Here is a 19,655-nt window from a genome sequence, read left to right as displayed (position 1 = left end):
TATACACGTAAGGAATAGGGAATTATGTTTGACGCATCATCACGTCTGAAATATACTCAACTGATTAATTTGAAATTTTGCATATATATTCTTAATTAACCAAGGATGGTTATTTATGACTATTTTCAGTTCTTCAAGATTTCATTACGTCAAGTTTTCAATTTGTCATGCTTTCAGTTGTTGTATAGAAGCAGCTGAACATTTCTTTTAAAAGGGACACTAGATGATAGGTATGATTGGGGATCCTATTCGAATAAAAATAACTTATTTTCTGTCGCATCAAAACCGCACCGATTTCTCAAACCGTTCAAAAGTTATTCTCATTCAAAGATACTGATAAATCATCCATCTAGCCATCATCTTTACTATAATAATGGAAAGAGCTGGCTCATACACGTACGTGATGTAGGAAAATTATGTTTGACACATCATCACGTCTGAACTACTGGACGGATTGATTTGAAAGTTTGCATAAAGATTCTTCATTAACCGAGGATGGTTATAGGCCTATTTTCAAATTTCAAATTTTTTATTACGTCAAGTTTTCATTTTGCAGTTTTAAAATAGCCCTTGCGAAGCACGGGTTACCTACTAGTCTGTATAATAAGAGAGAGTAGGGTTGTCTTTGTTCGTTTGTTCGCAACAAAACATGTCAACTTGTGGATTGCATACCGGAGAAACGGGAATGATTTAGATCTCCAAATAATTTGGAGCAAAATTATTTTGCTCATAGATTCTAAAAATATCAATCTCGTGCACCTGGAAGCCCAAATTTGAATTTTCCTTCTAGACTTTTCAGAATTAATGTTCAAATTCCATTAATGGTACATACGATTTCATAAAAAAAATCACAAAATCATATGGTCGAAATTAAAAAAGGAACATCTGTTTCTATTATTGCTTTCTACCTGATACCACTTAACCTCAATAATATTATTTTGATAATTAATAAATATTTTTAATAATAATGATGATATTTTTATTATAAATATAATAATATTGTTTTGATAATTAATATAAATATATTTTTTCATTTCCACAAACTCTGTATAATAATATGGTGAATGTGGAACAGCTGCATCAAAGAAATTATCTCAAAAACATCTGTTTAGAAAAAAACTTTCCCCCAGTTTCACGTAAATCGGTTAACGTTATCGGTTAATCGTGATAAAATGCTATACTTCAATTGAGATTAGCGCTAACCGATGTATTTTGGTTGCACAAAAAAGAAATTTCAAGCGATAACGCCGATTAAACTAATCGACGTAAAAAAAAATTACAGGCAATTCACGGGGAATTAAATCCAACTAACGCCGATTAGGTACCTACTGATAGCTGTCTTCCAAAATTAGTTTTTGGTAAAAAAAAAACTACAGAATTATGAGCTAAACATATGAATGAATTTCATCCGTTAATGAAATAATAGGTAAGAGTATTTAGCTGATATTAGCATTCAAGATTAGATCCTGATTTTTGAGGTTAGTTTTCGATCTGGTTTGTTTGCAGATAGCACGACACTGGCGACAGACAGAACATTTTAATGGCGCATGTGTAATGAATAGTCATCGCTTCAATAACATAACCTCACTTTTTTACCATTTGATGTGAATAATAATTTTAATAACATAACTGTCAGATAAATTACAGTGTTGCCGGATTGTGAAATCTTGGTTAGTTAACCGGAAAACTTAATCGGAATTAAAAACTAACCGATCTTTGTGGAACAGAAATGAATCTGTAAAAGTAACGATGATTTATTAATCGGCGTTAATGTCCATATTTAACAGACGTTCGTACAACTCGCCCATAGTTTTGAAACTTCGTTTTCCTGATGCAATGTTTAGGCCTACAGGTGGCATGCATTATTACTTTTTCAGCTAGAACAGCTTTTTGAGACAAAGTGCTAGATAAACGTCTACAGTTTCATCAATGCTGTATCTTAGTAAGATAACAATGATCAACAATCCATCTATTATCTTCTATAGCCTACTATAATAAAGGAAAGAACTGGATTATACACGTATACAGGTGTAAAGTATAGGAAAATTATGTTTGACGCATCATCACGTCTGAACTACTGGACTGATTAACTTGAAATTTTGCATATAGATTCTTACTTAACCGAGGACGGTTATAAACCTATTTTAAATTCTTCAAGATTTGATTTCATTAAGTTTTCAGTTTGTCAAGTTTTCAATTATTTGTCATGCTTTCAGTTGTTGTAAGGAAGCAGCAGAACATTTCTCTTAAAAGGGAAATTAGAACATAGGTATAATTGGGGATCCTTTTCGAATGATAAAAACAGGTTTTCCGTCGCACCCAAATTTTATCCACCATTTTGAATCCAACTACTTTTTTAAATTGAAAGGTGGTCATATGATACATGATTCCGATACAGGATTTCCAGAGAAAAGGTATAGTGAAAACCGCATATTGATATCTCAAACCTTTCAAAATTTATTCTCATTCATTTCCTTTATTATAGTATAGAAAATGATATATCCATCTATCATGTTCTATACAATAATAAAGGAAAGAACTGGCTTAAACACGTGTAGAGGATAGGAAAATTATGTTTGACGCATCATCACGTCTGAATTACTGGACTGATTTACTTGAAATGCTGCTTATAAATTCTTAATCAACCGAGGATTCTTATAGACCTATTTTCAATTCTTCTAAATTTCATTACGTCAAGTTTTAAAATAGACCCTTGCGAAGCACGGGTTACCTGCTAGTTGTTCTTAATTTTCATAACCACAAAGATTAAATCATTAGCAGCAGCGAGTGTTTCCCCAATAATTTCATTTTAATATTGTTTTATATATACAATAGAAAATGAATACCGGAAACCGCATATCGATATCTCAAACCGTTTCGAAGATATTCTCATTATTAATCAATACTATTCAAAGCAGAAAGGAGAGAAAAAAGTATGAGAACGGCTTAGTATCTCATAATATAAATGTGATTCCAAGTTGGGTGTGATTGGGGATTTTCCTCAAATAGAAAATACTACTTGACTATGACTTTAAAAATCTGGTCCGCCATCTTGGATCCGCCATTTTTAATGCAACTTTATTTTTTAAATAGGAAGGTGGTCATGCGATACATGATTTCGATACGGAATTTTGAGAAAAAATGAATGGCGAAAATCGCACATCGATATCTCAAACCGTTCAGAAGATATTCACATTATTAATCAATACCACTCATGTATTCCATTTCTCATTTGCATGGTACTCATTGATAATGTGAATATCTTCTGAACGGTTTGAGATATTGATGTGCGGTTTTCGCCATTCATTTTTTCTTGAAATTCTGTATCGAAATCATGTATAACCACCTTCCTATTTTAAAAAATGAAGTTGCATTAAAAATGGCGGATCCAAGATGGCAGACCAGATTTTTAAAGTCATAGTAAAGTAGTTTTTTTTTCAATTCGAGTAGGATCCCCAATCACACCCACCGTCAAATTACCTTTGTGTATGAGATACTAAGCCGTTCTCGGACTTTTCACTCACCCTGTATATCTATCTTCAACTTTCAATTATATTATTTATGACAAGGAAATTTACGTGAAATTTAATAATTAATTTATTCTACTAACATTGTTTAATAAAAATGTACTTTTACTTGGTTGTTACAGAATATGCTAGAAAGCATACCAGTCCTTGAACTCACAGAACAATAGTTGAAGGATGGACAAATAATTTTTGACTAGTCTTCGACTAGATATGATGACGATATGAACGATCAACTATCTAGTAAACTAGCTAGTGGTACTACATAATTATGAGATATGACTCTATTCATCATGTTAGCAGGAATCTCTCAATCTATTTTTTAAAATAAATTCGTGTATCCAACCTTTCGACGTATTTTATGGACTGTCTGATAAGTGTGAAACCAGCCTTAGCTGTACATTTATATAATATAATATAATAATAATAATTTATTTGCCAAAAACAAAATTACATTATAAAACTTACTATAATTTAAATTATACAATACAATTCGAATAATTTAAGTTTTTTACAATAGAACAAAATAAATATTACTTGTTGGCACAGCCGGCAAGGAAAACCTGAGCGCCTGCTGCGAGTTCAAAAGCTGAAAATTAACTATTACATTCGTGGAGACAAATAAAGAATAAAAAATATAATAAGAATTTCGGTTTTAAGACAGTACAATTGATGAATTTTCTGTGATTTTACATAATTGTGGTTGTTATACATATATATTTGGTTATTAGAATGTATACTTTAGGTAATGAGAAGTAAATGTGCTATTTAGTCCAGTGATTTAGCTGAATATATAGCTGAAGCCTCAAAGTAAACTGAACTATACAATACACGATTTTGTGGAGGTATGATAATTTCACACCATTTTACGTGTCCGAACATACCATAGTACATAGGCGCTGCCAAACTATCTGAAATCTTCAGTACCAAATTGAATACTCAACTGGAAATGAGATACTTCAAACATGTAAACTGTGAATAATAAATATAATGCTAAACGTCTACTAGATCCAGAGTTTCGGACGAAAAAACTAACGCATAAGCAGTGCAAGCATCTAAGCGCACGCTCAGAACTCATAACGTATTAGAAGAGGTTAGGGTTACAGTTAAAATTAGAAAAATGATGAGGAAAGATTAGAGTAAGGTCAAAGAAAGGTAAGAGTTTTCATGAGGAAGGATTAGGATGCTAGGTTTTGTTTTAAATGGCAGAGGTTGGGTTCTTGCTTGAAGGTTAGGTACGGCTAATTTTATCTATTTTAATTTTCTTTTTTCTATCTAATTTTTCTAATTTTAAGTTCCAGCGCATGCGCAGTAGCAATAAAAATAACTCCATGGAAACGCTCGTAGCAGGTGATGCTGTACGGAACATCTCTTCTATTCAACAGGCTGTTTTGTCAGTTCTAATTCTTTTACATTAACCAATGCACAAATTAAATACATGATAGAAAATGACCAACAGGCCTAGCCCAAAACTGTTCCCTTTCCGAATTTTGATAGTAGTAAGCCAATGTCTAAAAGGTAGGTTATGTTGCTTCACTTTGAATCAAATTCCGAGTTCAGAAATATACAAACCAAAATTTAAAATTCAATTAGATTGAAAACCCAAAAGAATAAAAATATTGCACCAAACTGTAAACTGTAAAGTGTAAAGTTTTCAAAACTTGAAAACATTGAATTATTTAGAAATTTATAAACCAAAAAACAAAACACATTATTTGATGGATTCTATTTTTTTATAGAGAAATCTACCAAACAAATAAAAATATGCGTTTCTTTGTTGGGGATCATATGGTTCGAAACAAATCATTTTGCATAAAAACGTTTTTAGAAAGCACAACTTGTATTAGAGGATCATCATTAATTTGGATCAGTTCGGATCAGATGAAAAACGCTTCCATTGGAAGGCTGGGCTAAAAAATGACAAAAAATTAATAATATGTTACATAGTAAACAATAAACACAGTGAATAGTAATATAGAATGAATATAAATGCTTGAAATACCTGATATTTGAGTATATCAACATTGAAATAGGAGGCGCTAGGATTCTGTTCGGACTGCCTTCTCAACAGAGATGTCAAGGCACACATATTGAAGTCATACACACTGTTTTCATTTGTAGTCTGCGAACTATCTCTGAAATTCAGACAGATTATATGATTCAAAGATATACCATCGAATAAGAATTTCAGTTGCATGACTGCTATGCATAAGTGCAACGGATCTCCATGAAGCAGAAATATGTGTCTCCACAATAACTTTTCGGGATTAGTCCTCAATTACGCTATCGTTCCGACATGTTGTTTTCACATTTTATGACTGATTGTGCTGGGTAAGCTCTAGTAGAAAATCTTTCTACGTAGAAGGCCTCCAAGTTTACTTAAATTTAGTCAGTCTGAAGATGGTAACACAATCTGGCGAAACGATTGTCACTACTAACCAGTGGGTAAATAATCTCTACTTTCAGGTTCCAAATATCATATTCTACAGTAAAAAAAAGATTGATCAACAAATTAATTATTTTATGCAATATTACTAGATTTCAATAAAGTTAATATTTACTAATATAATAATATTTAAAAAATAAAATAGCCTATAAAAAATTCACCACAAATCTAAAGAAAATGTAATTTATTCGGAAAGTAACCTACTCAACGGTAGTTCAAATGAAGGAACCAGAAAAAATATTTTAAAACACATGAACATTAATCGAATTCTTATGCATTATAATGATAATCATACTATGTTATAAAATTGAAATTAGCTAACATGTTACGTAGTAAAGGATAGAATACATGTTTGATGCATAATCAGATTTGAACTACTGAACTAATTAACCTGAAATTTTGCATAAAGATTCTGAATCTACAGGGGATGGTTTTTATAGGCCTTTTTCAAGTTTATTCAATTTGTGATTTCAGGTTTACATAACGATAAAAGCCCATTAAAACTTACCCAAAAACGAATGAATCCGAACGCAGTCGGAATTTTCTATTGTTGTCAAGTAATTTGATAGCATGATACTTTTTATTTTCAGCTTGAAACTATTAAACTGTAATTCAATATATTTGTGTTTTTTCAGATCTAGACAAGCGCGGGTTACACCAGATCGTCAATAGTATAATTAAACATAAAAAATTGACACTATTATGAATATTTAATCTGTGTTTTATGTTTTTATTAAAACACTTTTTATAAAGCCCCCAGGTTCCGATTTACCTCGCAAACATGGTCGGCACTGAAAGGGGTACGAACACATCATGGTAAATGTACCTATTCCATGCATAAATGGGGGAAGGCTGACTCTCCTTTCAGTGAGTGTGGAGCAGTCTAGACTGTGAGGCCCATCGTGAAGGATTGCTCAGAACAATTGAATAGACTTAGAACGTTGTCAAAAATCCACTTTAATAAAATAAAAATTAAAAATTAATATTTTACAGGAGCATGCTTTCGTGTGTGCTCACACATCATCAGCTGTAGGCTAAGTTACAGTAAAGTAAAAATTTTTAATTTTTATTTAATTAAAGTGGATTTTTGACAACGTTCTAAGTCTATTCAATTATGGAAAAGTTCCACAACATCAACATTAACACTACTTGCTCAGAACAGCTTATGAGGGTGCACAGGAAGATTTCTTGATGGCTACACTGGCATCAATAGCCTATTTGAATTCTTTGGAAGCATGCCTCTGATTTCCAGGACAAAGTAACTGTTGAATTGACTAAGATATTTTTATTCGTTTTACGTATGGAATTTCTATTAACAGTATGTTTGAGAATCTTGTTGTATTATATGTGCTGTGTAAAATGTGTGTTGTGTACCATACGATAGATTAATAAAATACACTTTTAATAAATTATATGAATAAAAAGTAAACAAAATGATACTCACAAACTAACAAGTTGCGTGTTTGGAAGAACATTCTCCAGTTTGCCAGAGTTGCGAACACGGAAAGTTAATTGAGCCGGGTTAGGATTATTAGCGAGAACAGCCACAATGCCTGCTGGAAACGAAACCATCATATCTCCTGACAGCTTCACTTGACACCTGAAAATGGCAATACGATCACTTTTAATGATTGAATTTAAATACAATTTTGCGTCTAAAAATGGAAGCTATACTGCAGAAGAAAGCTGTGAGAATAATTTATAAAATTAATGTAAGGTGTTCTTACAGGCCTTATTTCAAATCAAATCAAATCGTTTATTGCATAAAAATATATACAGCATACAACTGAAAGGAAATTGACAACTTTGTGCTACACGTCGGCAAAAGAAAACTTGTACGCCAACGTGGAGTCTTAATATAACTTATTCACTTATACATTAATATTAATATATAAAATGATCCTACAATATTATAATATAGGCTAACAGTAATTAACATTCAACCAACTAAATATTCTATTCTAAGAAATAACAATAAATTAAAGATATACATAAAGCTGAATTTAAGATTCATACAAACATCAATCAATATTAAACCAAATCATTAATTGAATAAAAATAATTTTAAAGAAAAGAAATAGCTGAAGGCTCCTGCTATTTATATATTTAATGTAGGATATTTTTCTTGGGCCACTCCCGTATTTCGGATGGAGACGTTGAGCCGTCGATCCCGGCTGCCTAAAATGGAGTCGTTAGGCCCTAAATTGATCAGTTGCGACCTGAAAGCTCTGACTCCAGACCTGAGCCAGCCAGGTCACTCGATACTATTATTATTTATGTAGCAAGCTTCGTCTCCAAGAATAGACAGGTGTAGAATTTGGTTAGAACTACATTTATCAGATAGAACACTCCTTGAGGTTGTGTTTAACACCAATTTTCATTTGTTTCTGTTTAGAAATGCCCCCTCTCTTGACTGTGGAAGAACGAGCCAAAATAGCAGCTCGGTATGAGGTCTGGGGATCTGTGGTGCGAGTACAAAGGTGGAGGAGGGCTGAGCGAGGGATCCATGCAACACTGGTTGCAAAACCTGTTGAAAATTGCCAATCCAAATTACTAACAACATGTAGTGTCGCAGATGCAAGACGATCAGGAAGACCATCAACGTCAAGGACTGCAGAGAATGTTGACAGAGTTCGTGAAATGTTCATGAGGAGCCCTAAGAAATCACTGCATCAAGGATCTCGTGAAAGTGGTCTTTCACGTTACTCTGTTGCAATGATTCTTAAGAAAGATCTCAGTTTTAAACCATGGAAGCCACGAGATCCTTGATGCATTGATTTCTTAGGGCTCCTCATGAACATTTCACGAACTCTGTCAACATTCTCTGCAGTCCTTGACGTTGATGGTCTTCCTGATCGTCTTGCATCTGCGACACTCCATGTTGTTAGTAATTTGGATTGGCAATTTTCAACAGTTTTTGCAACCAGTGTTGCATGGATCCCTCGCTCAGTCCTCCTCCTCCTTTGTACTCGCACCACAGATCCCCACACCTCATACCGAGCTGCTATTTTGGCTCGTTCTTACACAGTCAAGAGAGGGGGCATTTCTAAACAGAAACAAATGAAAATTGGTGTTAAACACAACCTCAAGGAGTGTTCTATCTGATAAATGTAGTTCTAACCAAATTGGTTCATAAATAAAGAAATTATAGCTGTATACAAATAGGGAGTGACTTATCAGACACCCTGTAGATTACACTTTGGCATGCCATATACTGCAGGAGCGTTGCTTAGTTGTTGCAGTTTCATTTGACGAATAAGGAAAGTAAAGTAAGGTAGGGATTTGGAATTCGGTATTTTTTAAAATTTGAGACCACTTACTTAGTTTCATCTGTGCCTCTAAAGTAAGAATGTATGATTTCGTGGAATGCAACGGCGAGAGGAATGGTGTCAGCCATGCCGATGGTGAGCGGGGAGGGACCGCGGGAAGAACCGATGGAGACACCAGCCGTGCGAAACTCAAGACTACCGAGGCTACCAATGCTGTCTGCACGAGCTATGATGCCCCCAGCCCCCTGCGTCGAGGCTGAAGGACTGATGCGTCCCCTTCCCTGCAATCGTAATACAAAACGTTTATAGTTCTATTCAATTCAAATCATTTTCATGGTTGATTATTGAAAATTATTACAGTTTTACAGTGTGATTAATCACATACAATCACTAAAAAACCAATTATCATGAACCTAACAATTATAAAAATCTAATTATGTACATTCATAAAGTTGAAAACTCTTTCACTTCATAATATATTCCAACGTACAATTTCCGATCACGTTCAAATTACATTGTTCCCAGAACAGATCTTGTAGTATGCCGTACCGTAGACCATAGTAGTAAACTCATAAAACTGTTACCTGAAATTTCATCACTTGCAACATTACTAAATCAAGTATTAAAAAAATAATTCAGTGGATTAATCATTAAATGTATTTCACCTTTTACACAATTAATTATGTTTTTCATTTTTATTGCCATCATACTAATTGATATACATTATATAAGTTAAGTAATGTGGTTCGTTTTGGTTCCAATACTGAACTGTTTATTTTTTTGTTAAATCAACAAATTATATTGATAGGGATACTGAAGCTAATATTACAGCTGGGTTTACTAACTCAACACCCCCCCCCAATCTTCACTATCACTGCCACAAGCATAACAATGAAAACAAGCCAACGTTAGTTCGTTTGGAAATCTGGTGATCGCCTCTTGACTCTTCTTATCTCATGAGCATGTGCAATCTCACAGAACGTTTTGTCATTTCCTGCAATTTTTCCATCTTCAATCGATTCATTGAGAGAAGTTCCTGGACAATAAGATGTCCTATAAAACGGCGATCTACATTAGCCCGTTTATAATGGTTCTTTTTGAAGACTATATCACCAACTTTAATCTTTTCATCCATTTGTTCGGTTTCCAAATTATGCCATGCGATTCTATTTTTCTTCTCTTCAAACATCTTTTCCCAAATTGGTTTATGTACCACATGCTGATAAATTAACTCCAGAGGCGTAAAGCCTGTTGTTGAATGAATGCTGTTGTTGTAAGCGAATATTTCCTTCGCCATAGCTTCTTTTCCAGTTATTGATTATCACCCTCTAAGAGATGAAGATGTTCTGTTAAAGTACTATATATTCTCTCAATCATGCCGTGGGATCTTAAAGTACGATGTAATCTTACAATCAGGGGGGGGGCACGCATAAGGATACGTCAAGAATCAAAACTTTCAACACTTATAACTTATGTCAGAATGATCAGATCTCCTGGTACTACAGCTCATTCTTCTCAGCTCGTCAAGGCGGTTCAAAATCATGTATCATAACTAAAATAGAAAATAATAAATAGATTAATAAAAAATAGAAAATTTCTCCATGAGTGTATTTAAGCCCATATTTCCATACACAAAAAAGTGGCCAATTTCTATATTCAAAACTGTGTATCTCAGTGACCCGGAATGATAAAAAATCGTACTTGGTCTTTTTTTGAAGAACAGAATCTCCTCTTTCAATGAGTTTTTTTTTTAAATATAATCATGAAGTAAGATATGTTTGTTTCAAAAAAATCAAGAACCACCGGAACTGCGCCGTGCCCCGACCGAGGTGCACAGTCGATTGGGGTGGTTCCACTGCAATGCACGCTAAACTTCTCTGTGATACTCGCCTACCGACTTGGAAGTGCCGAGGTGTTGCAGCACGCGTGTCACGACTCAAGGGATATGCGAAAAGCAGGTGCTAACTTGGAGGTGTAACTTTAACGTGTGGCGTCGCGGCCAAAACCCCTACCAATCTGAATCGCGCAGATTCGCGATCTTCTTGCGCACTTCTCGCGTTTCGCATGTGTCCAGCAGCTTGAGATACACACGTGATAAAAAGTGCAAATAAAATGCGCACCCCTGGGCCTAAGCCAAACAGGGGTGTACTTCCCGAAATACTCTTATTAAATGAAACTCAGAGAGTATAGAGTCCGACTGCCCTTAAAAAATAACAACATAATTTTGGAAGAAATGGTTAATAATTTTAATAGTTTATACTGGTCTATATTGAACATTGAAAAATACAATTATTTATTAAATTACAATAACTGACCAAAATTGTAGCCAAACAACTTCGAAATTTACTTTCAGAGCTTTGAAATTGAATATTTCATTCAAATACGCATTAATTTGGGCTCTGGGGTCACTATAGCGTTTTACCGCAGCTTCCAAAATTATCTTATAATTTTTAGCAGCTTGAAACAGGTTTTTACAAATATTTCCAGCGTCTACAGACAAATTAGAAATGAGATATTAAATGTTGTGTTGATCTGAGAGTGAAGGGTTATCATGAATTGAAGTTTTGAATATGTTATTGTTATAAATGTTATTCATAAAATACACTCCAGTAAGACTGTTTTCCACTGAGTTTGGTCAATTCAATTTTCGGAAGAATCGGTTCATTTACAATTTGATGAACATGTTTTGTTGCATGTTTGAGACTAGGAATAGTATACTTATTGAAGTACTCAACATTAATTTCACTTACTACTACTATATCCAAATATGAGTAACTAGCAGGTAACCCGAGCTTCGCAAGGGCCTATTTTAAAACTTGACATGATGAAATCTAGAAGAATTTAAAATAGGCCTATAAGAATCCTCGGTTGATAAAGAATTTATAAGCAGAATTTCAAGTAAATCAGTCCAGTAGTTGAGACGTGATGATGCGGCAATAGCTATTTATGTATTAAGAGCGTAATGCGCGACCTTATCGCTCGGGCAAAACAGTTATCACGCGACGCAAAGCGGAGCGTGATAATTTTGCAAGAGCGATAAAGAAGCATTACGCGCGAATTACATACAAAATTTTTCCTACAACTGCCCAAACCTGTTAAATTACTTATATCGGCGGAGTTACAATTACCGACTTTTTATGTTACCGACTTTGTTCTGACTTTATGGCGAGCTGCTTACCATCAGCTGATTAGCGAGCGTAAAGAAACTCTTCTGCGAATGCGCGAATGATTAGCGGGCGTAAAGAAAATCTACTGCGCATGCGCGGATGGTTAGCGAGCGAAAAAGTAGATTCTCCTCATAAATAAGCTGTTTTACGAGGAGAATTGAGTATGTAAATTTTTTTTACGCGCAGTTGTAGAAAAACATAATTTTCCTATCCTCTACACGTGTATACGTGCCAGTTCTTTCCGTTATTAAAGTATAGGAGATGATAGATAAATGGATGAATAATTAAATAGACCTATAAGAATCCTCGGTTGATTAAGAGTTTATATGCAACATTTCAAGTAAATCAGTCCAGTAGTTCAGATGTGATGATGCGTCAAACATAATTTTCCCATCCTTTACACGTGTATACGTTTTTGAGCCAGTTTTATACTATTATAAAGGAAATGAATGAGAATACATTTTGAAAGGTTTGAGATATCGATTAGCGGTTCTCACCATACCTTTTCTCTGGAAATCCTGTATCGGAATCATGTATCATATGACCACCTTTCAATTAAAAAAAGAAGTTGGATTCAAAATGGCGGAGAAAATTTGGGTGCGACGGAAAACCTGATTCTATCATTCGAAAAGGATCCCCAATCATACCTATCTTCTAACTACCCCTTTAAGAGAAATGTTCTGCTGCTTCCTTACAACTGAAAGCATGACAAATAATTGAAAACTTGACAAAGTGAAAACTTGATGAAATCAAATCTTGAAGAATTTAAAATAGGTTTATAACCATCCTCGGTTAAGCAAAAACCTATATGCAAAATTTCAAATTAATCAGTCCAGTAATTCAGACGTGATGATGCGTCAAACATAATTTTCCTATACTTTACACCTGTATACGTGTATAATCCAGTTATTTCCTTTATTATAGTATAGAAGATGATAGATGGATGGATGATCATTTTTATTTTACTAAAAGATAGAATAAGTTGAATAGTTTCCCTTTCAGAGGGAGTTTTGACAACCCACAAAACTCATTTTTCATTTGAAGGTATAACGAAAACGTGCATATGACCTTATTTTTTTGCTCAGCTTGCCAAAATACCCCTCATTCCAATATTAAAATTTTCGACTGACTGCACACATATAACACACAAACGCAGTCAGTCATTCATCATGGCTCGAATAATTTTGAAATTTTAATTAATAAAAATGGAAAAGAATAATTTCTTTATGTAAATATCAACACCTTTATTTAAAGACATATCAACTGCATGCGTTTTCATATTGCCGATACAGCATTGATGAAACCGTCGACGTTTATTTAGCACTTTGTCTCAAAAAGCTGTTCTATAGTGAGGTCCACATTATAATGGCAGTGAAGAAAGATAGGAGAAAAACGTTTCCAAGTCTCTCCATTTTGCCACTGACTGTACACAGCTGTAACTCAATTCATCCCATAAAATTTAATCTAATAATAATTATAATTTCCTTGAAAAAATAATTAATTTAATGTCAAATTGATCAAGGAAATATATTTTTTCATAATTTGATTCAAAAATTTGCTTTCATAACTGAGATCAGATTTTTATTTTTATACAAACCTGAAATTTAATATAGAAACCCGGCTAATTTAAAAAGATGTGATACACCAATCTGAATTTCACAACAACAGAAATTAAGTTATTTGGTAGATATTCTACTCCAATTTCTTTTAAAGATAATAGAAAAATAGAAATCCTATTCAAAAATAAGTAATTTCAATGGATTAATTCTTAAATAACTTTTCAATATTATTTATACCGGTACGAGTAGGCCTAACCTAAACGGGTAGGCTAACTGAAGTATGAATGAAGTCTAGGATGGTTAGTTATCAACTTTTAAAATGTCATTTCAGGTATTTTAATTTGTGTTTCTCATACGGTAATGTTTAAAAATTATTTCATTGTTTCAAAAATACATTTTAAATCAATTATACGACTTGTGTACTCAAGTACTTTGATAGAATGAAGAAAAAAAATGTCGTCTGAGAATTGTTTGGTCAGTTTTGTACAGTCACTGTCAAAAGTGAATATAAAGTATTCTGGCAAATAGACAACATTGCAAAGCGAGAGAGATATAGTGTTATCTGTTTTGTTGTATGATAGAAAAGGACAGCAACAGTATTGTCAATACACTGCCATTATAATGTGGACCTCACTATAGCTGAGCATGCCACGTGAGCTAATAATGCATGCCACGTGTAGGCCTAAGGATTGCATCAGGAAAACGAAGTTTCAAAACTATGGGCCAGTTACACGTACGTCTGTTAAATATGGACATTAACGCCGATTAAGAAATCATCGTTACTTTTACGGATTCATTTCTGTTCCACAAAGATCGGTTAGTTTTTAATTCTGATTAAGTTTTCCGGTTAACTAACCAAGATTTCACAATCCGGCAACACTGTAATTTATCTGACAGTAATGCTATTAAAATTATTATTCGCAACAAATGGCAAAAAAGTGAGGTTATGTTATTGAAGCGGTGACTATTCATTACACATGCGCCATAAAAATGTTCTGTCTGTCGCCAATGTCGTGGTCTTAGACCAGTTATAAAATAGACTCGCTGGGAAGTCTAGCCTCTGAAGCCATATCGGGACGTCATCATCGGATAGAAAACTTTTCTGTAGTTTGTTTAAAATGTTTTCCATAGCAGATTGTTTCTGTTTCAGATGAAAGTAGATTATTATTCATGAAAATGGACATAATCTCCTATGGAAAACAATGTAATCAAACTCTACAGACAAGTTTTCTATCCGATGTTGACATCACGATATGGCGATATGGCAGTAGATGTTGGCTTCATCGACTTTCAGTATGGGGCGTGTCTATTCTATAACTGGTCTAAGGCAGTGAACTCTATCTAACTGGAACGGGCTGTCCAATGCTAAGCTACAGCTAAAAGTGTGTAAGGCGGAGTGAGTGAGACAGGCATACCGTGTGGGATTCCCTTCTCTCTCGTACTCATACATTTAAGCAGGTTGTTGCAGCTCTTGAGTACGATTTTTCATTTTTAAAGTTGAAAAATGGATTTGAATGAGTATTAGGGCTATCAGTATTAGATCACAACCTTTTCTCTTGAATATTGTGATGTATTTGTTGTGAAATGCGTAGAATTGAATAAAAATACGACCGAAAAATGGTGATGTATTGTGTTGCATTTGGATGCAAGAATGGGCATGTTAAAGGAAATGAAATACCATTTCACAGGTAAGTCAAACATTTTTGGTCTATTAATTAATTTGATGAAACCTTTTTGTTTTACATGCATTTCCAATACTTTTTTCTATATTGATCAGTTTATTTGACCAAAAATAAAACAACAAATTTGGTTTTATTCCTAGTATACTGTGATAGTTTCTATGCTAATTGAAAATTTAGGCCTACTTTATTAGCATCTAAAATAAAAAAACATAGTTGAAGAACAAATGAATCCTTATTCAAAAAAGAATAAATACAAATGATTAATATTTTCTGTGTTATCATCATGAGATGACATAATTTATTTTAGGTACCTACTTTATTTTAGTAGCCTACTTTTATTTTGAAAAATATGATATTGCTATCAGCTGAATTGTGATTAATTTTTGAAACATTTCCGTTTCAAATAAATAATCGTTCAATTTACAATATTATAATAATTATTTAGCATATTTTACTGTTTGCTTATCATATGGTCATAATTATAATACAATTAATATAAAATGTTTCTCTATAGATTTCTTTGCATCATTTCTGAAACTCCCACACTTACATGATTTGAAATGTTATCAGAATACCTAGTGCATTGCTATCATTATATATTTATTAATCCTGTGTTAATAATCATCATATTTAATAATCATCATGAGTCAACATAATTCATTTTATTTACCTACTTTTATTGTGAAAAATATGAGATTGTTATCAGCTGAATTGTAATTAATTTTTGAAACCTTTCAATTTCAAATTGTTCATTGTACTCTGGTAATTATGTAGCATATTTTACTGTTTGCTTATCATAGTCATATAATATGATAAAATGTTTCTTCGTTATTTGCTTCATTTCTGAAACTCCCACTCTTACATGATTTGAAATTACACCAATGCACACCTACATAATTCTACATTTGTAGCCTGCTGTAAGTAGGCCTATATTATTAAATTGAGATATTTCCTTAAACAATAAATCATAAATCTTTCCTTTAACAATAACAATAAATCATATAATCCAAAAAAACAAGAGTATATCCTATCAAAATAAACATAAGACTGTGTTTAATAGTTTCAATTAAACACAGCCCTCCTTTGGACTGTGTACGAACAAAATTCGGGATTGGAATAATAAGGACTATGAGCCTGTTTTTTCATTCCCAATCATTTCATGACAGTTTATATTTGTCCTTGTTAAATAAATAGATGATACGCTTCTCTGAAATCTGGCCCAAAGTTATTCCCTTGCTTGTGAAAAGTTGACAATACTAAAACTACTGCAGTCACAAATGAAAAACATCTTTTCTTTATTCATATTCAACCTATTTCATTATTTTTGCTCTCAAAAAGTTAACAATGAACTGCTTAATAAAGGAAAAATAACGCTTCCATGGAATAAGACATACAATATAGGAATAAAATAGAAATTGAAACTGTGCAATGTATTTTTCCATAAGAGCCAATGTGTTACAAAATGACGAATCCCACAGCAATGCGGATTGCCTATCTTTACCAGCTGCCTCACTTTCTTTGTGTTGCTAGTCCATTCCAGTTAGTATAGAGTTCAGTGGTCTAAGGTCGTGGTCGTGCTATCTGCAGACGAACCAGATCGAAAACTAACCTCAAAACTCAGAATCTAATTTTGAATGCTAATATCAGCTAAATACTTTTATAATACTCTTTTCTATTTTATTAACGGATGAAATTCATTCATATATTTAGCTTATACTTTGAATTCTGTAGTTTTTTTTACCAAAAACTAATTTTGGAAGACAACTATCAGTATGTACCTGATCGGCGTCAGTTGGATTTAATTCCCCATGAATGGCCTGTTTTTTTACGTCAATTAGGTTAACCGGCGTTATTTTTCGATTTTTACCTTTGTGCAACCAAATTTTCTTCATTTCAGCTAATCGCCATTAAAATGGTGCCAACTAATAAGAATTGAGAATTTTTTACAACAGTTAGTTTGAGCGGCGTTATCACTTGAAATTTCTTTTTTGTGCAACCAAAACGCATCGGTTAGTGCTAATTTCAATTGAGGTATAGCATTTTAACGCGATTAAACGTTAACCGACGTACATGCAACTGGGGGAAAGTTTTTTTTTGTAAACAGATGTTTTTGAGATAATTTCTTTGATGCAGCTGTTTCACATTCACCATAAATTATTATACCAAGTTTGTGAAAATGAAAATATTTATCAATTTTCAAAACAATATTATTGAGGTTAAGTGGTATCAGGTAGAAAGCAATAATAGAAACAGAGGTTCCTTTTTTAATTTCGACCATATGATTTGGTGAGTTTTTTATGAAATCGTATGTACCGTACCATTAATGAATTTTGAACATTAATTCCGAAAAATCTAGAAGGAAAATTGAAATTTGGGCTTCCAGGTGTACGAGATTGATATTTTTAGAATCTATGTAAAAAATTTGGAGATCTAAATCATTCCCGTTTTTCCGGTATGCAATCCACAAGTTGACATGTTTTGATGCAAACAAACGAACACACGAACAAACACAACCCTACTCTCTCTTATTATATAGATTGAAAACAGGTTGAAAGTTGGGATCCAACAATAATTATTAAAGTACATTGATTTTGTATTCCAAGTCTACAGTCTCGGCAATTTTCCTGGAAATTAACTTGAACTGATGGACAATTTTTTGATCAGCTAAACTTTGACATATTATATAGCTGTATACGTTGAGACAAACCTTGGCTTTTTTAATTTTCAGTGCTTGTTTAGTTAGTTCCAAAGTTACAGGGTCCATATTAATTTTATTGGAATCGTAAGTTTTCGTGATTGAATTATTTATCATCTCCTGCCATTTACAAGTTGTATTTTTTAATTCAACAATAACGAAATAAAAATACATTATTGGTTTATCTTGGGATAAGAACACAACTTTGAGATAACAATTATGATAATTAGACAGAAGTAACAAACAGCTTCTTATTCCAAACCAGTCTAATGGTCACTAAATGGCAATGTTTTGACATCAATTGTGTAAAATTTTAAACAAATACTGACTCTATAAAGCTGCGAACTGTAAAATGTAAAAATTGTCGTATCTCTGCGCCACCCTGAAGATTAGTATGTGAAACCGGAACTTTATCTTATCCAAATTCAGTATAGTAGATAAATTATTGAAGAAAAATATGAACTGACCTCTCCTCTTCTGGAAGGTGGTCTAGGAATAACTATAGAACTGGTTGGTGTAGGAATTTGCCTCGACATTCCAGGCCCATGCTTTGTAGGCAACGCTTGAATTTCTCCAACTTCTGAGAATATATCTCCCAAATCTGGAAGAAATGAAAAATTAGATCCTCTCACACAATACTTTCCTATCTTTTAATTCATGTAAGAGATCAACAACAATAACAACATACTAGTTAATGATTTGTAACCGGTGGAGGTATTTTTAACCCTACACCACACCTGACATCATTTCTGTAACCGGAGATATCTTTTTCTCTATTTGATTAATCTTACAAAACATAAAATATATAAGAATACATGTGATTCGATAGTCATTCTTGCAGACTATACCACCGCTGGCCACCAATGTAAACGGAGGGGGGTTGTTTCTCCTTTTATAATATTTACCAAAATTATGCTATCAAATCTCTAGTTGAATCCTTGATTGGTTGAGAGCTTTTAGTGGATTCGTTCATTCAAATGCACAGATTATCATCATTTTCTAATGGTCACCTATTTTAGCAACTCGCAACTTTGAGCCAGGAACTTCAATGAAAAATACTAATAAAATTCAACTTCAAGTTTATTGAACTCTAAATAGGTAGAACGAATTAATAAAAGTCAGGCAACATGTCAAATTTTCAAACAGAACAAAGTGATTCAGCAATTGATTCACAAAAAAAATATATTCAATACCAATCTACACATTTTGGGAACCTGCTAACTTGCTGCATTTAAATTTGGGCCTCGGTCATTCAATGAGATTAAATTTTGAGCTTAATAAGAAAAACAACAAAAGTTTGGCACTCACCATTT

At 33.2% G+C, this 19,655-nt stretch overlaps 1 protein-coding gene across 1 annotated transcript in view; it reads right to left on the bottom strand.

Moving 5' to 3' along the window:
• The window catches only part of LOC111054523 (F-BAR domain only protein 2), a 148,638-nt gene that overhangs the window by 70,131 nt on the left and 58,852 nt on the right, over positions 1 to 19,655 (bottom strand). Inside the window, exons 15-18 of the mRNA XM_039442023.1 lie at positions 18,810 to 18,943; positions 9,291 to 9,520; positions 7,415 to 7,570; positions 5,527 to 5,659 (exon numbers count right to left, since the gene is read on the bottom strand). Coding sequence (XP_039297957.1) covers positions 5,527 to 5,659; positions 7,415 to 7,570; positions 9,291 to 9,520; positions 18,810 to 18,943 — 653 coding nt within the window. The remainder of the gene's footprint in view (positions 1 to 5,526; positions 5,660 to 7,414; positions 7,571 to 9,290; positions 9,521 to 18,809; positions 18,944 to 19,655) is intronic.

Source organism: Nilaparvata lugens, chromosome X (genome assembly GCF_014356525.2).
Source record: "Nilaparvata lugens isolate BPH chromosome X, ASM1435652v1, whole genome shotgun sequence".
NCBI classification, from domain to species: Eukaryota; Metazoa; Arthropoda; class Insecta; order Hemiptera; family Delphacidae; genus Nilaparvata; species Nilaparvata lugens.
Note: the sequence above shows the minus strand (reverse complement) of the source record. Positions and strands in the feature narration are given on the sequence as shown.